The sequence below is a fragment of the Onychostoma macrolepis genome, chromosome 11 (assembly GCF_012432095.1).
Source record: "Onychostoma macrolepis isolate SWU-2019 chromosome 11, ASM1243209v1, whole genome shotgun sequence".
NCBI lineage: Eukaryota > Metazoa > Chordata > Actinopteri > Cypriniformes > Cyprinidae > Onychostoma > Onychostoma macrolepis.
The window spans coordinates 12,663,794-12,686,295 of NC_081165.1; the positions used below are offsets into that span (position 1 = coordinate 12,663,794).

The window sequence follows — 22,502 nt, forward strand, 5'->3', positions numbered from 1 at the left end:
TTAAGATTATTTGGTTTAAATCATACACCATTGAAAGGCAAGCACTGTGAATGAAACGTTTACTGGATTAAACATTTTGTGTTGAAACACACCGAGATACGTTTTTGTTGATCTGTTGTGAGATTAACATTTTCAATTGCAGCAAATGACTGTAAATACTTTTGACACACCTGTAATTGTCACGGCAGTCAATACATGTTCTATTACTGGGACTTTTTTAAACAGAGCATGAGGCTGACAATGCATTCTGGGAACACTTCCAGCTGAGGAACGTCTGGAAATGCTGCTTTGTGTGAAAGCACTATTAGACCCCTCACTGATGGCTTTGTTCAATGGACTTTGAAGTACACATTTTTCCACCTCTAAGAGCACCGAGCCTCATCTTGTTCACTGATCTCTTCTTTACTGGCATGAGCAGCATGTGACAGGTCAGAAAAATGCACTTGCCTCTGGTTTTTGAGGAAGCCATCTAACCAAAGGAAGGAAATTTCATTTAAATCAAGCTATTTGATCTGTCTGACGTTTATGCTAAAAGCACATACTCTCTTGATGTTTTGGACATTCATGTCTTCATGAACGTGTTTATTTGCTGCTTGTGCCTTTTAAGTGTAGTACAAGATGGAAGCTTGTCACCCTTTCAGGTTTTTAGTGAGTGATAAACACTCTACTAGCACATATTGACATATGCTAATTTGCTATTAATATGCTAATTTGGTGCTTAAAAACATTTTTTATGATCAGTATTGAAAACAGTTGTGCTGCTTAATATTTTTGTGGAAACTGTACCAAATATTAAAGTTAAAAGTGGAGAAAAACAGTACGACTCTCTTCATCTTCTCACTTCATCAATGATTTCTGAAGGATCGTGACACTGAAGCCTTTAGTAATTGCTGCTGAAAATTCAGCTTAGCCATCACAGAAATAAATGACCTTTTAGTGCATATTAAAATAGATTAATATATTGTTTTAAATTGCAAAACTAATATGTTACAGTATTACATTTTTTTTTTTTTGCTGTAGTTTCAGTTTGGTGAGTATGAGACATTGGCGTACTTTCCTGTACATCCATTTAAAAAGCAATTGATACACAATAAACACAAATTAATTTTTGTGCAGAATTTATTCTAGTCTATGTTATAATTTGCATGCCTTTTGTTACTCTGAACTAAGTATGACTTACTGTATAGAGTAATTTAGTTATTTAAATTCTAATCAAAGAATATTTAAATAACAAATCCTCCCACTGGGAGCCTTTCACACGTGGCTCTAAATTCTGTTCTAAATTTAGAATAAAATTAAGGCATTCTTATTTATGAATCATTATTTCAGCATTAAAATATTAACGTGCAAATATGCACACACGGTTAGTGATTGAGACCCATTGTGTATGTTCTTAATGACAGACTATGGATATTTTTTCAGTATTTTTGAGAAAGCTGACAAACCTTTTGTGACAGTATTAATGTCTTTACTGTCACTTTTGATAAATGTAATGTGTCCTTGCTGAAGACTATTTATTTATTTCTAAAAAGAAGAAGAAAACAAGAAATATCTTTGTGACTCTAAACTTTTGAACGGTAGTGTAGGTTAGCAGAAGTTCATCACGCTTTAGTCAGAATAAATTCTGCTTTATAGTAGAACATTCTACAGAAGAATGTCAAGGTTCATTCTGTGGACAGAAAGTAGAACCTGCAACCCTAAACACAAGTCTAACACTGAGTGGTTAAAGCAGAAGAAATTTAATGTTTGGAAAGGCCAAGTTATAGTCCTGATTTTAGCACAAAATATATGTCAAAGGACAACCTGAAAAGTTCACATCACTGAGTTGAAGTAGAGTTTCTCCAAGCCATTGTGTAGTTCCAAACTCACTAGAAATGTTTGCACTGTAAAAAAAAAAAAAAGTTGAGCCAACTTAAAATTTTAAGGCAACCAGAATCTCCCACAAAAATAAGTTGAGCAAACTCAAAAATCTGCTGAAGCTGGTTGCCTTAAAATTTTAAGTTAACTTTAATTTTTAATTTTTTTTTTTTTTTTACAGTGTGGTTGCATTACATCACTTGCTCTGACGGCACCCATTCACTGCAGAGGATCCATTGGTGAACAAGTGGTGTAATGCTAAATTTCTCAGAAAAATTCCTAATAAGAAAATAGATGGCCTGAGGGTGAGCACATTTTCAGCAAATTCTCATGCTTGGGTTAAATATTCCTTTAATGTAAGAGCTTTAACAGAAATGGGATTATGTTGGCATTGTAACTTTCCAGATGCTGCACTGTAAGTACCTTATTTTAATCATGACATTTGCCTTTAAAAAACAAACAAACAAACAAAAACAAAAAAAACTAAAGTATGAGTAGAAGTTATTTTCGGTTTTAATAGAAAATGTGCAACAAATGTTGCCGATTGAGCTTAACTTTAACCCAGAACATTTCTCACAATGCTGCTTGGCACAAATAAAAAGCAAACTCCACATACAGCAGAATCCATTTGACCTCCCTGATGGTGCATTGCTCTCAGGCAACAGTCTGATACTGTAGATCATGAATATTTACACCCTAAACTCTAAGCTCTAACAAACGTGTATGATAAATATGCTTCCCAGCACAGCAGAGGAGGGAGAAAACACATCGCGGATGGGTTCATCTGTGCACGCCTGCGGGGCCGATCAGCGGGAATGCCTGATGGGAAAAGATGTTGCCCGGCACATCCAGCCGCTTCAGAGATGTGCTGAGCACTGAGCCTGTAGCTTGTCAGCAACAACATTTAAAAAAAAAAAATTAAATTAAAAAATCCAAGCTCCAGTAACTCAACTGCATGGGCAGAGGCAATTTTTCAGTAAATTTACACAATTATCCTGCTTGAGTAATCAATGAATCTCGTAGCTGGCAGAAAAAAAGCGATGGCCGCCAGATGTAAAGTCTGTGTGTATATGTGTATGTGTGTGTGTGAACAGGTGTGACTGTACCCCTCTGCGCTACAGTGGAGCCTCATTTCCCATACCCTGCCAAGTTTGCAAATCGAGTGTGCGGAGGCTCAAGTAATATTGCTGCAATTTGAGATTTACTAGCAGCCTTGAGAATACAAAACAGTGTCATGTGTTCAGACAACTGCACATGTGACTGGTACCATGGGAAAGTGATTTGTTGACACACATTCAAAATGTCCAACATAAATTTTACAATAAATAAATAAAAATAATAAAATAAATACCGTTCGAAATTTCTGCTGCATCAAAACGGACTGGGAAAAATTTCATGATCATGGAAAATATTGTTTTCTATTTTAAGATATTTAAAAATGTAATTTATTCCTTTGATGCAAAACTGAAATATTAGCATCATTACTCCAGTCTTCAGTGTCACATGATCCTTCAGAAATCATTTTAATATGCTGATTTGCTGCTCAAGAAATATTGTAAACTCACTTTTGATTTAATGTGTTCATGCTGAATAAAAATATTTGGCATTTTAAAAATATATATAAAACAAAATATTAAACAAACAAATAAATAATCTTAGTGACCCCAAAATTTTGGAAAATAAATAAATAAATACATTACAATTCAAAATTTGACCTATATATTATAATACTACACTGTATATAAATTCATGTCTGCTAATATCAAATCTATCTCAATCAGTATAAAATAAAAATCTTACTGGCAGCAAACATTTTGAACTATGTATTCTATTTGTATTTATAAAATAATAATTACATTTCTGTATCTGTCAACTACCTCAATTAGTATTCTTAATTCAGCTTCAGATTGTGCAAAATCAGTGGGTGGTCAGCTAAGTAGACACATATTTGTAATGTATAGTGATATTATGTATATAAAAAACAAACAATTAAATAAATAAATATCTCTGGAACATTTTCAAGCTATTTTCCCCTCAGTTTTCTCTTTGAAGATATATATACAGTATAGGCATTATCCAATTTCTTGAGTTTGCACTAGACTTTCTTCATCACGTATGTGAGTGATATTATCTTGCAATGCCATTAAAGCTTCACTTGGACCACTCGTTCAAGCCAATGCAGATGAAGCTGCCAACTCCACCAATTAATCTTGTTAAAAGCACACAAGTACGCTTGAAGTTCCTGTGCTTCACGACCTCTGGCCAGAACTCATACCAGCCACCCCCCAAATCCACTGGTCCAGCTGACTTTTTAAAAATGCTGCCAGTTCCAGAAAAATTAATTACGCACTTTATGCCAGCTTTTCCCCATGAGATCATGTAGCAGATAACAGATGACACACTGGGTTAGAGTTCCCTCAGATCTCATCCCAAAGTAAATGGCAGCCAAGGTTAATTGGCTTCCCAGGACTCCCCAGAGGCTGATCGACGGTATCAAAATTGTTTTGCTTTTGTTAAGTGCGGAGGGTGATGGGTTTAATCAAGGCATTAAGTAAAAGAGATTTAGTCACCAGCAGTGATTTAGTCTCCTCTCCTGGCGTTCAACTGTCCACTGTGCATCCAATTAAAATCAATGCGAACTATAATTGTATTTTATAGTAATTGGGTGGTTCAAACATATTCAATCAACAGACTGGGACTTATATTGCGCCGCCTAAAGCTTTCATCCACCTCACCTATAATAGCAAATGTACTTTTGCCGCAATGCATCTGTGAATGCATTAAAAATGAATATGACACACAATTGAACTATTATAGTTTAACTCTCATAGAAATTCATCTTTCAGCTTCTTTTCAAGCCAAATAGCCATGCAGAGAAGAAAGAGCAATTTATTTCTTTTTTATCTCCCTTTCACTATCTTTTTCTTCCCTTCTTCTTGCTTTAAGGCTTGGTGTTGATTAAAAACGCATCTGAAAACCCACTCTCATGTTAGCGCGGCTGCATTTTTCTACATGCTGCATTTTCAGGTTTAGACTTTTCTCCAGATATCCACTCATATTGGGGGCGAATTGAATTTAGGCTCATCGATAATTCAATCTTCATAGGTTTCTTTTTCTCCACACGCTCTGTTTTCCTTTTATCTGGCTCAGAGAAAATAGCAGAACAAGTTAGTCATGTGAAACATTAGCCTCTGTCTCTTGCACATTTTTTGTAATACAATTTTCTACATTTTAATGTAATAAACAAAAACAAAAACAAAAAAAACATGAAATCATACAAATGTTAAATTATGTACTGGCCACAAATGTTAAACAATCACAACTTATATTTTACACTACCCCGTCAAAAGTTTGCAATTAAGGTTTTTTTTATGTTTTTGGACATAGTCTCTTGTGCTTATCAAGGCTGTATTTATTTGATGGAAAAAATACAGTAAAAAGGTAATATTTTAATAATAATGGTTCATATTGGTTCACTAATGGGTTAGTGTCGATAGCCTTAAAGGACAGCCCAAAATATTAAGCAGCACAACGGTTTTCAACATTGATAATAATAAGAAATGTTTCTTGAGCAGCAAATCACGTTTCAATTTAACAACAGCTTCTATTTCTGCGAATTCACGGCTGAAACAACAATATAGGCCTACAAAGCAAAGCATAGAGCAAGCCAGCAATTCAAAGTTTTTAAGATCACAAGGAATCCTGTTCGCACTTTGACTGGTAGTCTAACTTCAGTCAAGTGCGTTCACATGTTGTGAAGCCGCCTATAACAGAGGGCTTCTTTTGAAGGTGCGATCACTGTGATTGTCAGACAATCAGGTGCATCCCGCCTTGAGAGGTGTTGTTTGGCTTTGTCTACAGCCTACCTGTTACAGCAGATGGCCAAGAGAAGTTGTTTCATTACCACTGTATCCTAAGGGCTCGCAATCGATTCGCTCTCTTTTTTTCTTCTCCATCTTGGCTTATATTACTAGGAGTTCATTTGACACACAGGAAATAGAAGGTCAAACAGACTGCATTGTAGAATAGAGTACCCAGCGCAATGTGCTTCTGTTGTATACTGCACATTTCGCAAGGTCGTATTACACGGAAACAGAAAAATAGCACACTATGCACAGAATCATACTATATGCACTGCAGAAATAATAAGAGTAGTATGGCAATCCACTAGGGCTCAACAATATGAATAGTCTGGTGGCCTGGGGCCATTATGAGAGATTTTTGTGACAGTTGATAGAAATGTCACATGCTACGTATTTGTTAGTGCTATATCTGTAACGTTTTTTGAACATGGACATATTTATTAAGCAATTTTTGATCAAAATTGACAGTAAAGTTAAAAAAAAAAAATAATAATATTTCAAATGTATCCTGATTCCCCCCCGCCACACACAAAATATTAAGCAACAACTGTTTTCAACATTGATAATAAGAAGAAATGTTTCTTGAGCATCAAATCAGCATATTAGAATGATTTCTGAAGGATCATGTGACACTGCTTTGCATCACAGGAGTAAATTACTTTTTAAATGAATTTAAATTTAATTATTTAAAATTAACATTGTAAATTGTAATAATATTTCACAATATTGTTTGTATTACATTTTTTTTGATTGATGACAGAGACTTCTTTGAAAAATATTTTTACAATTTTTACGGACACCAATCTTTTGAATGGTAGTATACATGCATCTTTATGCTTTGCAAACCTGTAAATATACAAATTATCTTAAAAATACAATATAAAATTCTCAATTTAAATGGATAAAAATGTGAAGTTTATAATTATATGTGTTGGAGCTAGTGAAAATTTTGGCCTGAAACAATCAAGCAGAAACAATCCCTATGTTGAGCCTAAGCACAGTATTCCATACATTGCCATACACACTTTAATTTCTGCATAAATATACCAAAACCATTTCAATAGGTCATCTGCACTCATAAGCTCCTAGAAAGCTCCATTTATTAAATATAATTATGAAATGTATATACACCATTCATTTACAATAGTCATATAGAAAAAAGAAAAAGAAAAAAAAACAGCCATATAATTCATTCTCAATAGAAAGCAAGTGTTTTTTTTGTTGTTGTTTTTGTGTGTGTGTGTGTGTGTGTGTGTGTGTGTTTATTGTTTTTTTTCTAGTCAGGAGATATAATGCACTTCAATAAGGACGAGATTTCGTTCCTGGGGCACGCTGGGTACGCTCAGTTGCGAGACCACCTCGATTAGGGTGGGAAAGAGAATTAAACTGCCTGAATCTGCCCGGCCCATGGGAATTGGGATACACACAAATGACTCATATTCCATCCCTCAGCCGCCGCTGATATATTCTTATAGTCCTTTGGTGGTTAATCCCAGCCTTTAGCGGCTCCTTGCACCAGTCAATAGTTTCGACATCAAATGCGGGGTTGTCGGATGCGGACGTCTTTAATCTTTTGTTTTTTTTGGACATGTTGAGCAATGATCGATCCTTTAAAACAACATCTGGGAAGGTCTGCTGCTCTGCCACAAAACCATTCTCTCAGAACCCTCTCCGCTGGGGTTTCAGTCCATTAGCTTAAGCCCACTCTATATGCAGGCTCTGAGACAGACAGGTTTGAGCAGGCACACTGGATAAAGACAATTCAGAGTGATGCTTCAGTCCTCCTGCTGTGCTTTTTGCTTGGAAAGTGTGTGTGTGCTGTGCATGTATAACCTATTATTATGCCCGTAAAATAACAATATACAGCTGTCATCATCCAGGAGGCGGGCGCACGCTTACTTTCACGTAAGCTTGACTCTCTTCGTAGAAAATAAGCAAACAAACAAAATGTCTCTGTTGTAATTTCTTGTGCCTGTTGGGTCATTGTTGGCCTCTGATTGGCTGCTCAGCTTGCAGTGTAGATAATACAGTGCGGTGGGGTTGTTAGCATGTACACTGGAGACAGGCTGTTCGATTAAAGGCCAGGCGCGAGATGGCAAGGTCAGATGTAGTATTCTTTGCTGTCGTGGTTGGGTTTGTGCAGGTCCAGTGCAGCCCGGTACGGAGGATGCTCCATGCTTGGTCGGTGCATCTTTCCGGTGATTATGGGGGGCGCTGGAGTCCGTCGGTGACGATACAGGAAGCGGATGATGAAGGCCAACGCACACAGGGTGATGAACACCACTGCAGCCACTACTCCTGTTCATTAGATAAACGAAGGAAAATGAAAACATGCTAAATATGAATAAATTACACTGGTTCACTACTTTGAATGCAATAGTGTGGCTTCATAAATGTAGCTTGATCGCTCTACAATGCAGTGCTGCAGTGGAACAAATGAGAACAGCATGAAATAAAACTTCTAATATAACTAAAGATGAATGAGGCTGTGCAGTTTCATTTCTAAGGATGGATTATTACTTGTCAGATCTGAGTATTATTTTGAAAAGTTTTTCCCAGAGCACAGTATCATGGGGATCTATACCTCCGATTAGTGCCAAGTCGTTTTGATCAGCCTTTTTCAGTGGATCTTTGCCTCGGTCTGTTTTTGCTGAGTCATCTGCAAGCAGAGAACGAGAGCGAGAGGAAGACAATGAACTGGCTTTTGTTATTCTTTTCAGCAGGCTGAAAAACATTGTCATTTTTTAGACTCACTGCAGTGTGGAAACTATTAAAAAGGATCATTTACCTGACCGTGTGTGTGTATCGCTCAACGTGTTCGAGCTGGATATCGTCCCACAACTTGATGCTTCCAGGCGGCCGATAACAGTAACTAACGGGCTTTGGCTGTTTTGCAGGGCTGCCTTCAGAGGGGTAGCCTGATTAAACTGCACGGAGGACAAGCAGCCAATAAACCCTCTCAATCCAGCCTGAACCAGTTCCTTATCAGTAATGTCAATACCTGAAACAGGAAAAAGAATTGAGCAACTGAACTTAAATGTGATGTGTTTAATATTTACATGTTAAAATACAATTGATTTCTATGATGGCAAAGCTGAATTTTAAGCATCCATTACTGTCACATGATCCTTCAGAAATTGATTTTTTAAGATTTGATTATTTAAAAAAAAAGAAAAAAAGTCTTTACTGTCACTTTTGATCAATTTAATGCAATCTTGCTGAATAAAAGTATTAATTTGTTTAAAAACAAGATTTGAACGTAATCAACTGTATATATAAACTATTTCTATGTTTACTCTTCTGAGAAAAGAGTAACCAAAACAAGCTATGTTAGTGACTTTGGCTCAACAAATGGCATGAGTTTGGAGTGAAATTAGCTGTTTGTCTGACTAATGGGAGACAAGGAGAGTAATTTGAGTGTAATTATGCATTTCACCTTTAAATGAATTCAAAGTCAGCTGTTAAACTGTTTATGTAACCACTCCACAGCTTTAATTTTAAAATAAGCCGACTGCAGAATCACACAAGTAACCTCTAATCTGCTTAATAACCTTTTTAACAAGCGTCATTATTATATTACTCAAGTCCCTTTTTTAATGTCTACAAAGCCTTTCTAAAACAGAATTCCTTTTCTATTTTGTGTCTGTAATGAATAATGAGTCTAAAAGCAGCTTGTTGTAGTTGTGCGAGTGCTTTATTGCTAATTTGTATTAAATGTTCACTCGCCTCTATCAAAGCACTGGGGTTTATGCCACTTTCAGACCAGGTAAAAAGAAACAGTCTCCTAGGCAACACTGAGACATTCCATTTGGCTTTGACTTGGCAACTCACCTGTGATGGCGCTGTCAAAAGTGTGCCTCCCTACCCAGACAACCACCCACCCTGTCCTAACCTGCCTGGATTCAAACACCTGATGCCACATCAGTGAAATAGAAATGTGTGAATCAGCACACAAGGAACATGAAGAAATGGAGTCCTCTTCAAAAGCCTGTCAGAAACTCACCTTGTATTCTCCCCAGAATCACTGACCTCGCCGGGCTGAGAGAAGAGCCAGGAGACAGGCTGTACTGCTGGGTTATTGTGTTGTCAATCTGGAACAGGACAGATAATGGCAGATAACTTGGGAAGATTGATACCAGTAATAGATTTGAATTGGTCACAGGTAAAAAAAAAAGCAAAATCCCCCCCCAAAAAAACATCTCAGGTCGCTATGACATGCTTTTAGAAATATCATTTATATGTTACAACATCTTTAAAATTTCAGATAAGTTATCAGACAATCATAAAAGTCACTTTTATGTCTCAGTCCTGTAGAGAGTCGAGTATAGGAGGTCAAGTAACACCCCTTTAGAAATCAGATACAAGCCATTGTGCAAAAACTTATTGCAATGGAGACAAAGACTCACCTGGACAAAAAGCTCCTGTCCCTTTCGACTGATTTTGGCCCAGTGGAACCGTCCGTCTGCCAGACTGGATGACACTGGGCTGAACGTTTCTGTTTGTTTTTCTTTGTTCAACAAGTATCGTATTTGCAGGCTGCCTAGGAAATCAGAGTAAAAGCTATTTACTTAAAGTCATAAGGTATTTGTTCGATACAATAAATGCAGAGTTGTAACATGACAAGGAGAAATAATGTTTTAAATTTACAAAGTAATGAGTTGCAATACAAACTCCAACAAGAAATATTGAGTTGAAATCATTCAGTTAAGTAAAAATAAATTATGGTATGTTGATACAAGTAATATGCACTAGAATAAATATGTAGGAAATTGTCTGACAATATTTGATCATGTTTAGTGATCATAATATAATATTGATAAATATAAAAAAGACTCTAACACTAGCGTTCTCTATTCTTTTTCTATTCTACTTGTTTTCTTTTTATTTATAATAAAAAATGACCCTCTAACACTAGCGTTCTCTATTCTTTTTCTATTCTTTTGACTTTTTTTTTTTTATTACTTGTTTTCTTTTTATTTATTATATTAAAATACATTGCTCCTTTGTTGGTTTTGATTGCTTCTGTTGTCCACATTTGTAAGTTGCTTTGGATAAAAGTGTCTGCTAAATGACTAAATGTAAATGTAATAAACCCAATCTCATGAAAGTGCGTATAATAGTACGGCAAATAAAAACAAAAACTCATGGTATTGATACGCAAAAATGGACTTTGGCATGTCTATGCTACTGTATGCGATGGGTAGGATTAGGGTTGTGGTGTAGATGCGTATCATATGTATATATTTATACGTATTTTCATGAGACTGGGCTGAAAAATATATGACCACAGAATGTTGCAATTGACCGATTAGAATGAACTATTCCAGAAAAGCATATAATAAATCCATTTACACTTAAAAGTGCACTCATTAAAACTCATTTTTATTCAACAAAATGTTTTACATATAAGAAGTGAAGCATCTTTTATAAATGTAAGATGAAGACTTAATGTTCAAAACTTGGGGTCAGTAATTTTTTTTATTTATTTTTTTGTTAAATAAGAAATTAATATTTTTATCCAGCAAGGACACCTGATGGAGTTTTGGTTCATAGTCGTTGTCGCCTATAGCTTTCTCAGTTGGAGTTTAAAAGACAATTAATATTCAGTAATATCAGTGATTTGACTGCACTGACACTTTCATGAGAACACAAATTGAACTGAATTGAGCTGGATAATGACACTACTGTCTTCTGTGTAGCTGCTTTATAGCTGAATGGAATTTGTTTCATAATTGATGAACTTTGCAACATCTTCACTGAGTTAAACTGAATCAGCGTTGAAATGTCTTGAGCTGAATAATGACACTGTAGTTGAGTTCTGTATAGCTGCTTATAGCTGAATTGAACTTATTTCATAATTAATTTAGCAACATCAACACTTTCCTCTATTTTCCTCTTTATTACTGTGCAACTGCTTTGAAACAATCTGTATACAGCACTGTATACATTAATGTGACTTGACATTAAATATGAAATATTTTACAGTATTTTAATCAAATAAATATAAAAAATCCTAAAAAATGTATCAGTTTCCGTTGCGAAACCGTTTTTATGTACCTTGCTGCACGTTTCGCCGCTGTTTCAAATAGAAATGGCGCTAAAACACAGGTTCAATATGTGAACCCTGGCACGTTTTTATTACGTAGATATTGGTACGTATTGCTGTTTTTTTATTACGTTGCTTCAGATACGTATTGTGGTGGTTCAGAATTCAAATATCTGGGGACTGTCACTAAAGGTTAATGCTTTATCGTGTTGGAAATATGCCCTACACCAAATCCAGCCCTAAACCTACCTGATAGTGTTAACAAATGCAACACTGATATAAAAACGTATAAGCTCATGCAACTGTGCCATTTGAACTTCCTTTTATGCAGATTTTAACTGCTTTGCCGAACCATAGTCACACGGGATTCGAACCAGTGCTTCTCGTCTCCTAAGTCCGTCTCCATACTCCGTGAGCTACCGAACAAACTTATCATCTATGAAAAATCTCCCAGCATATAAATATTGTTTTGAAGTCATAGCATGATATTCTTCAAGTAACTGTGCGAAAATTACGCTTTATTAATCGCAACTCTGTAAATCTGTGTGAAAGTGTTCATTTATTTTGGAAACTGCAGTGATATGTACTTATTGGTACGCATTTCATGTCACGCTAAAAAGTGCACCCAGGTAGGTAAATGCCATGTGACCAGGTAGGAAAATTCACAAGAATGCATTACAGGAATAAATTACATTTTAAAATATATTAAAATTATACAAAAACAGTTATTTTAAATGGTGATAATATTTCACAATATTAGTGTTTCACTGTATTTTTGATCAAATAAATGCCACAAAGTCTTGATGAACATAAGAGACTTATTTCACGTCTTCAAAAAACATAAAAAAAAAATCTTAGACTCTAAGCTTTTGAATGGAAGCTTACAGAAATATTTGTGGCCTAAAAAAGTTTTATTTTAAATAGAGCGAATGAGTGCACCTGCAAACTAATAGTTCCCAAAATAGACAATAAAACTCTCTGTACATTAATTAAGTGTTCTGTCATTTCACTGCAATTAACAATTTGTGATTTATGAATGCTTGAACATGTTTAACAGTCATTTGGGATAACAGGACCAAGCAAGTATTCGCAATCACCTCTGCACTTGAAGAGTTCTCATCTGAATTATTACTTCCTTTGTAGGCGTAACATGACTAATTGCATCTACTAACCCTCCCTTTTCTCAGTTGGGGTTTAAAAGACATTCAGTAATAATACTGATTTGACTGCACTGACTATCAGAGGAGTACGAAACTTGAACTGACTTGAGCTGAATAATGATACTATTCTCTCTGTCAATTTAAATTGACAAAAATTTCTGTAATTGATTATTTTTATAGTATTTGCTTGCTTCCTGGCTTCCCTTAAAAATACTTTCCTTCTATTCTGCATTTCCTGTTCCTCTCCTCAGTGCTTCTTTCTTTTTATTACCTTTCTCTCTTTTTTATCCTTCCATGTTAAAGATTGATTTGAATCTTTCTGCTATCTGCTGTGCAAGACATGTTAACCAGTAATGTGTTTTCTTGATGAGATGGTGACACATTCTTTTCCACTAACTGGAAAAAAATAGAGGTGTGAAAGAGTGCTGTAAATGGTGATGAGTCAATGGTTGGAAGAGCCTTCCATTTAGATGCCTTGTGCTCTTTAGGTAAAAGGTGTGGGTGTTACACAGAGAGAAATAGAGCATATGTGCATACGATGCGCTTTAATGGATATGTGTGATTTTCAAGCATATTGAGGTGCCAGGTTGAAACAGTACATGCCAACAAGAAAGGTACACGGTATGAAATTTAAGAAAAAAGCTAAAAAAATAAATTAAAAAAACTTGTTTCCTTGGGCCTGTTTACACCTGGTCATTTCATGCGTTTTCGCTGATCGGATATCAATCTGATTTGTTAAAACGTTTCCATTTACACTTGGCCACATAAATGTGTCATAGCAAAATGGATATAAATCCGATTTCCAATTCCCGTGCTATATTTAAATTTAACGGAGTTCACGTCAACGAAATCAAAAGATAAGCGCTGAATTTTATTAATTATCAGCTCATTTCAAGATCAAAGGCCGCAATAGGAGAGCACGCGGCATCAACACTGAAAAGATAAGTTTGTCTTACTACTTTTAATGAAGATGATTGTGTGTTGACCGTCTGCGTCTCACTTTTAGTTTCTTTCGTGGCAGTCTGCGCGTCGGCTTGCTGAAGAGATGCTCAGCTGTTCGTCCGCGGCAATGCGTCTTGCATTCACACAGTCATATCTGACCATAATGTCATATAGCCTATAACAGGCTCTCACACGTTTATTATTTTAACATTTTGGGAGAAGTAAAATTTACATATGTGGTTTCAACAACCAGATGCATTTACACTTGTCCAGTTTTGTCTGGAATGTGGCCCAGACCACGTCCTGAAGTGGTTTGAGCGATCGGATTTATATCCGTCTCGAATGCGTTTTGGATGGCATTTACACCTGGTCTTTTAACGATCGGATAGCAATCCGATCAGACAAAATGCATGAAGTGACCAGGTGTAAACAGCCCCCTTGACTTTTTTAGGATTAATGGAAAAACTCAGATGTATTTTATGCTCTGTAAAAATCTAATCTGCATAGCTATAATTTCATTTTTAGAGCTCAAAGGAAGACAGATATTGCATATATTGCCATTTAGAAGTTTGGGGTCAGTATTTTTTTTTTTTTTTTTAATGAAAACTTTTATTCACCAGGGATCCATTACTTTAATCAAGAGTGAAAGTAAAGACATTTATAGAATTACAAAAGATTAAATAATAATAATAATAATGATTTAAAATATATTCTGTTCTATTAATCAAGAAATTCTGGAAAAAATGTTAAGCAGCATGTTGATAATGATAAGAAATGTTTGATCAGATCAGCATATTAGAAGGATTTCTGAAGAATCATGCAACAATGGAGACTAAAAGAATGACTAAAATATACTGAAATAGAAAACAGTTATTTTAAATTAACATGTTACAATATAATGGGCTTTATTGCATTTTTGATCAAATGCCATGAGTTTGGGGGTGGGGGGTAATTGAGAATGAATGGGGGAAAGTCACATGAGAGGAGGCAATGCCTCCATCGCGATATGATTGGAAATGACTGGTTATGTTCGGCTATGATTGGTTCATGCGGTAAATCCCACCTCTCGTGTTCGTGTGCATTCGCGAACCAGTCTGAATAAAATAATGGCGTTAAAATGGGAAAATGGGAATTTAAAAAAGCAAGTAAACAACTCACACACTTAGATACAACCACTTTGTTACATCAAAATAAGACTTAAAATGGCCTGAAAACATGATCTGTGTGAGTTTTAAAATTTAAAGTAAATCTCCGCATCTGTGACCAATATTTACTGAGTTGTGATGACTGTTGACCTGTAAAATTCAAAAATAGTTAAAAGTTAATTATTAAAAAGAGAAGCCTAACATAAGTAAACAAATAAAATATATTGTTTAAATTGTTACTGCCTTGAGTTATTATTTTGGAATAAATGTAAAATGCTTAAAAACACAAGCTTGATGAGATTCATACTTAGCTTTAATAAATAGAATACTGATTACATTATTAATGTAAAAATATAAAATAGAATTGTTTTTTTTTCTTTTTTTGCTAATTTAAACAAGAAAATGTGACAGGGATTTACATTTGATAAAAAAAACTTTGCCTCCTCATTTCACATACACACACACACACACACACACACACACACACTACTCATTCTCATGTCCCTCCAAACCTGCATGACGTTTAACCTGTAGTATTGTGGCTGCTCTTTTCTACTCAATGAAATAAGATAATGACTAAGCTAAACAAAGGAAAAATGAATGAATGAAATTGTCGTTTTTGAAGCTTGATATAGCTTTGTAACAGGATGAGCAAATTATGACTATTCCCCAAGGTTTAGAGTAATGTATGACTTGGTACCGTTTGATGTTAGCATAACAGCCATATAGTGCTGGTCCACAGTGTGCGCTGTCAGGATCAAAGCTGGCACATGATGTGTCAAGAACCCAAACGACACTTTCTCTTGAGATTTGGTAACTTCAGCATCATGGAAACCAGCCGGTGATCTTCTGGCCTCCTCATTCAGTATTCCGGAAAATGGCTCCTGGAGAGTGTACAGGACTGAAGATCCACTTTCGAAGGAAGCTGCTAGAGCTGTGATGGACACAGAGAGACAAAACAGTCCCTGGTGAACTTCACTGAGAACATCATCATCATCTCTATGCAAATTCAGATTGTGTGCAAAGGCAATGAACTCTATGTCTCATCTGTCATTATTAGAGCTATAAAAAAAACAACAACATTAGCATCGTTTCCTCCCCAACCACAGCTGAGACCATGGCGGAGAGGTGTCCTACTGATTCTGTCTGTCTCTTCTCATTTTCTGGTCATCTATTCTAGTTAGCAGTAAACAGCCGTGGCTTGAGCGGACCCGTCGCGAAATCGCATTGTAAAGAAACAAAGCCATTACATCACTAATCTGACTGACAACCTGCTGGACGGGTATGAGGCAGATGAATGGCCGCTGTAATTAAATTCCATTTGTCAGTTAAAGCTTTTCTGCCAAGGCCTGTCAGCACAGCCTCAAGGAATTCAAGGTGAATATGCCATCAAGGGCATGTTGTCATCCCTCCTGATCTAATAGAAAACGAAAAGTATTAGTATATAGAGTATATAGTGGGTTGACTTTCATTCCTGGTGTACACATTTTTGGTACAAACGTCTCCTATTGTGAGACTCATGCTACATCCAACAGCTCACCGCAAGCCTTGGATTAAACAGATATTAAATCAACTCCTATAGAGTCCTGATTTGATTTCTCTCTGTAGGCTTTGATCTAATTGTGTGATTTTACAGTGTAAATCAAATGAAAACACTTCCGCCATCAGGAATGCCAACACTACGGCGTTTGAAAGCTACAGGTGTCTGAGGCGTGCTTAAGTCCAGAGTGCCTGTTTCATTCAGCTCTTTTGAATTGGTGCAGCAAGACCAATGAAAGCGAGCTCGCCCGGAGGCCATCGTAACCTCACCTGTTCGGCACTGTGGCCCGTCGAAGGCTGTCTGCGTGCAGTCGCAGGTGTAACTGCTCCTCTCTTCCACACATCTCCCTCCGTTATGGCAGACGCTGTCGCTGGTGCAGTGACCCGGGCAGCCGGAATTCACCCCCGGGGTGGTCTTTGCACGTTCATATAGGTCAAGGGTAACCCCGTTAATGGTGAGGGCACGTAAGCAGCCCAGAAAGCCCCTCTGCCTAGAAGCGGTTCCTCCTAATGGGGAGAGTACATTAGTACATTAATTGTCATAGGCAAATTAGAAAGCTAAGGCTTTTGAAGTCCATAATAGTGCCATTCTCAGAAAAACAGTTCTATTTATGTGCTATGTGTGTCCCAGCTACTAAATTTAATATTATTATTTGATAGTTTTCTATCAAATACTCTGTTAAGTGTGTAAACAAATTTTTTTATATTTGATTAATATATAACCATACTTTAACATCAATTTACATGCTCCTATTCATGACCACTACACATTAATAGGTTTTATAGGTTACAATTTTACCTGCTTGTATGGCATTAAATGATCACGCCTTCATATTCTATAAAGGTTTTGTAAATGCTTTATTTGACTTTTTCTCTGCATGTTCTGTTGAACTCTCAAAATGATCAGCTTTTTGTGACACTGTATTTAAGGGAGTGACAGCATTTAACATTTCCTGACCATGTTTGTAGAGGTAAGTTTACTGAAAAACACACTGACTGCAAATAATGTGGTGTGGTGTGAGGGCTTAACACAAAACTTTATGGACACAATTAAAATTTATAAAATAATTAGTTTTTACTTAATTACGAGATATAAGGAGGCATTTACAAATTATTTATTTAAATACAAAAAGTACACTAGCTTTTTAAATATTTTGGCTTCAGACTGTATTTATTAAATAATTATGTAATTATTTATATTTTAAATGTTGATCTAAATTTCAGATGCTGTTTATTGTGCAATACGGGATTTTTGATTATACACATGATCAAAATACATAGGGACCTATTTTAAAAGGTCTTTACTACTTCCAGCTGCTCACTCAAACAAATGAGGGAGATAAAATATGCATCTTAAAAGCATCTACGACATATTACATATAAATATATATATAAAAAAAAAAAATCCATGAACAGCTGATCATAAGCAATAGCTGGGTATAAATGTGCGGAATTCACTTACTGCATCTGTTTTGAAACTGCAAGCCCACAGAATGCCCACAAGAACATGCCACATTTTTACTTTGAGACGTGGAGTGCTTGCATTCATTTAATTCAGAGACTAATTAATTCAAAGTTTAATAATCACATTATGCCATAATACGATTCCTGTTTTCCCATCCCCAAATTTAAGACCTTTATAATAATTAATTTGTTATACAGTTTAAGAAATGTTTGACCTTTTATGACCTTAAATTTGATCAAACTGAATTTAATACTTTTTATTTGCACACATGCTTATAAATACATTTTACAGTTTGAACACATCTATTTGTTGTTGCAAAGTTGCCAGTGAAACGCTTGCCCTGTAATAATATTTTTGCACTGATCTTCAACCCTGCAACATTTATCAACACCATGGTTCCTGACTTATAAATATGATCACAGTTTCCTTCTATTTAAATGATCTCAATTTTCTCTGTTCCCAGAGGTATTCTTAGCTCAAGCTAAAGTACACTCAATGTTATTTTATCATTATTAGTGACATTTGCTCGATTACATGTCTGCGCACCCACAAACAGTTGACTGCTGAGCTGAAGGCAGTAAGGTCTCTCAGATGGTGCTTCATTTAGCTTCGGCGGCAAGGAGTCAACCTGTAGAGAAGCTTCTTTCACATTTCGTTCAGCACGAATATAATGCCACTGACGATCATTCAAGACTACAGGTGACTGAACGGTAAGGATGACTGGTCCGTCCCCTAGGTCGAAAGTGAAGTTCACTGTATATGGAGCTGAGAAAGAAAGGGGAAAAAAAAAAAATAAATCACACTGTGTGGTTTAAACAAAAGTATTACAATGAAGTTCATTGAAAGTTCACTGAATGTACTTCTTGAAAAGGCCTCTGAGCACTTCTTCACAACAAACATGCTAAAACCCTTATTTTCAGGTCAGTATATTATACTTAAAATGAACTATTATGTAATTTGTTTCTCTCTTGCTTTCCAATTAAAATGACAAATAAATAATTTTTCCTATATAACGCTGTCATTTTTCTCGTGCAATTTTGCTACAGTTACATTTACAATTTAGATATTTTCTTGAAAAAAAGCATAAGAAAAACAGTCTTTTTTTTTTTGCAAGTAATATTTAAACAAGCACTCACAACTCAATTCCAGCCTTATGAAGTCTCTGACACCCAGATTCTCCAAGAAGACTCCTGAGAGAGCACTAGTTTTGAAAAAGAGTGAAATATCGACACTCAGTTCAGCTTGCAGGGTGGGGAAATGCAGATAGGAGGACTCCTGGTAAAAAGATGCAGAGTTCCAGAAAAATCCTGCAGCAGAGGGACAGGCAAGAAAGCACACAGCGTGTTGAAAAACAAATTGTGCACCGAATTCGATAAAAAAAGGGTCCATGTCTTCTGCATTTTGAAATATGTAAATATATTCAATAGAGAGCCATATTACCCCCCATTCCCCTTTTAAATTTGGTAAACAAAACACCCACGGTTGCCATAGCAACGCAGCGGTCCAATTTGGAGCTCGGCCTGTGAGTTTGTCCGGTTTGTGTCTCCAATGGCGATCTCACTAAGGGGTAAATGGTCTTTGTAAGACAGCACACCAGTATCATTTGCCCTGCAGGAGGAGAAAGAGAATGAGAGAATGTGCAAGAGATGAGGTAATGAGCGAAAGGCTAGGAGAAAATCTTTTTAATCTCTCTCTGAGGTAGAAGATTGCCCTCCGAGGAGTGAGTGTGCCTCACTTGTTGCTTAAAAAACGGTAATACTTGCCCTATGGCGAGTATTAAGCTTTTTCTACTGCGTCTTGGACACTTTAACAGAAAATCTAATGAAGGGTGTTAAAGTGCACTTCCTATACAGCAATTTAATCGACTAAATCTCTGCAATCTGCCTCAGACTTCTTTCATTCCATGAAAAATAACAATCCTATTACCTTCACACTGCTCATTCAGTGCCATGTGTGTGGTAAAAACTGTGCTGTTATGTTTTCTGAGAGATGGATACTTATAGAGGAAGCCTTTGTGAGGTCCTTTATTAAAAAACAAACTGTTTATTACGTAGTGTATAACATAAAAGTGACTGGACATTTTTTGATATCTGGGTTAGGGTCATTGGGCTATTTATTTTACTGGCCATTGGGCTCGTTTTGTTACACAGAACTGGCAACTGTGATTCACTGTGAAAATGAGATTTACCAGGTGTCTTGGTCTGCATCACAGTTGCAGAAATAATTCATGTCCCTGCAGTTGCCATCCAAACTACAAGAGCACTGCTGGACCCCAGGCAGAAATCCTCCCCAATATGTTCTTTTCACTCCGTCTCTATCCAGCCACCATGACAGAGGAGTTCCATCTGAAAATGGACAAAATGCCCCAAGGAAAATAATATTTTTACTTATCTGGCAGTAAATAATTATGCAAATAATGACAACACTGTTTGGAATCTAATGTAATTTAGTCATGCATGATGACATCTGGTCTCCTTCCCCTGCTGGTCAGTAATGGGCTCTGAGACTCCTGTCAGTCAAGTAGCCGTTATAGTATTGCTACAATGTGCGTGACCAGACATCTGCTATCACAGCGGTGCAGAGATCTGCCCAAGAGCTTAGCCAATGACAAATGGCAATCAGATATGCAAGATGTCTAGTGCTGGAGGTTCACCATTTGAGCGATGTTTGATCAAAGGTTGATCTTTTGCTCAAAGGCTTCACTGGATCTCATTCCTTTGAATCGAAATGAACCCAAAGTATGAGCCGAGTGTTTGAGGATAAGTTAACTCCAACTCAGTTAAAAGCCTAAGCATATCAACCCCGCAAAGTCGAAAGTATTAAAGCGGTGTGAGAAAAAAACATATGGAATAATTTAGAGTACCAGTGTATAATCTTTTTTAAGGCTTTATGCATGCCTTTGCAATTCAAATACTCTCATCACGTCCCATAACCATCCCTGCATGACAAGAATTACATTCTAACCGCTTTTTAAGTGAACATCATCATTCACCGTGCATCGTCGTCATGTCACACTTGAGCCCCTTTAATATCTGTGGTAATAACCTGCTGTTGTGAATCATTTAGCTGTGAGGTACTTTTTTGTTCCCGAGGAACATATTAGCCGAATTTGGAGGATTAGAATTCTTGAGGTAACATAAATCACGCACTTCATAAGAAAGACAACATTTTAGTGCTAAAGTACATGAAAACAATAAGACAGACTAGAGTAATAAAGCAAGACCAACCCCAGGTGTCAAAAAGCCGAGACTTCCTGCAACGATATCTCACTTCCTGTTGGCAGTGCTCTGAAGAGGTCACGAGCGAGCGGAGATGGTACGGCGAGATGGTGTAGTTGAAGATGAGAACGAAAGGGCTGCGTGGAGTGGATCCTCGAATGTTGATGGGCCTCATGTGATCGTGCCCCACTACGGTCCAAACTTTATCTTCTGTGCAAGAAACACACACACACACACACACACACACAAAAAGACTGAAATTCCCATTGACTCGGATCGTGTATCAACCCTCTCAAGTCTGCACTCAATCGACCGTATGTGCTCGTGAATGAAAATGAGAGATTAACGGTGTGATGGAGTCATATGCAAATACCTGATGAATATTAAGCAGAGAACAGAAGGTCACTCATTCAGGAGAGTGTGAAATGATGAGAGTATGGCAGTCTACACTAGTACCTTTCCCTATGCAAATTGAAATTGCTGCATGTGATGTCCAAAGGTGTCGGTTTGCAGAATTAGTATGGCTAATAGCTCTTGTAATTGAGGTCAGTTTCAAACGATTTTCTTGCCAGTGCTTGTTGGCGTCGCCTCAGAGAAAAAGTCTATTTGTATTGGGACTTTGGATCTTTTAATGCATTCACTGTGACAAAGCTAACTTTGCAATCTGGCTAAAGCTCGATAAAAGCTAACTTTGTAAAATAAAGCCAGCTTAGTCGCGCCAACATGCAGCAGGTGGTCACAGCGTATGACAGTTTCCTGGTGCTTACTTTTCTCTGCTCAGCTTGCTCAGAGCCAAAGCCCGCTGCCTATGAAACTAAGAAAAATGAAGCTATCATTCGCAGCTAGTACGCACTGCCTGTCTCTGCAGGCAGACATGCTCCTTGACTTTTTTTCTTCCTTCACCTGCCCTCCTCCCTGCTACTGACATAATGGGGCTTGAATTTCCCTGCATGATGATATAATGTATTACAGTCTTATCTCAGAGACAGATCAGTCTAGCATCTGATGCAGCGGAGAGTAATGTCAGAGGCCAAAAACCAAGGACGGTGAAATTGTTGATGAAACCTGACAGAAGATGTGAGAAAATGCATTGTTCCCGGTGATAGAGGATGCATCTGCTTGCCCCTACATGTCTTGGTAAGGTGTTATAAAGAGCTATATCTTGCCATATCAAAACCGTTTATAAGGAGCTCATCACTAGATGTCAATTCCAAAAAAAAAAAAAAACATAAATAAATAATAATAAAAAAAAATACTTGTATTTTTT

At 36.7% G+C, this 22,502-nt stretch overlaps 1 protein-coding gene across 5 annotated transcripts in view; it reads right to left on the bottom strand.

The window, feature by feature from the left end:
* Nucleotides 1–6,957: 6,957 nt before the first annotated feature.
* Nucleotides 6,958–22,502, bottom strand: part of cntnap5l (contactin associated protein family member 5 like) — a 73,615-nt gene continuing 58,070 nt past the window's right edge. For 3 of the 5 annotated variants that reach the window (XM_058792342.1, XM_058792341.1, XM_058792344.1), the window contains 12 exons: nt 21,245–21,445; nt 20,206–20,362; nt 19,498–19,625; nt 19,154–19,324; nt 18,564–18,782; nt 16,823–17,059; nt 15,714–15,947; nt 10,127–10,260; nt 9,724–9,811; nt 8,509–8,721; nt 8,305–8,379; nt 6,958–8,018 (listed from right to left, as the gene is read on the bottom strand). In XM_058792342.1, coding sequence (XP_058648325.1) covers nt 7,822–8,018; nt 8,305–8,379; nt 8,509–8,721; nt 9,724–9,811; nt 10,127–10,260; nt 15,714–15,947; nt 16,823–17,059; nt 18,564–18,782; nt 19,154–19,324; nt 19,498–19,625; nt 20,206–20,362; nt 21,245–21,445 — 2,054 coding nt within the window. In that variant the 3' untranslated portion in view covers nt 6,958–7,821. Of the gene's footprint in view, nt 8,019–8,304; nt 8,380–8,508; nt 8,722–9,723; nt 9,812–10,126; nt 10,261–14,931; nt 14,963–15,713; nt 15,948–16,822; nt 17,060–18,563; nt 18,783–19,153; nt 19,325–19,497; nt 19,626–20,205; nt 20,363–21,244; nt 21,446–22,502 lie in introns of those variants that run through there. The other 2 variants (XR_009273495.1, XR_009273496.1) reach the window with 2 other exon arrangements.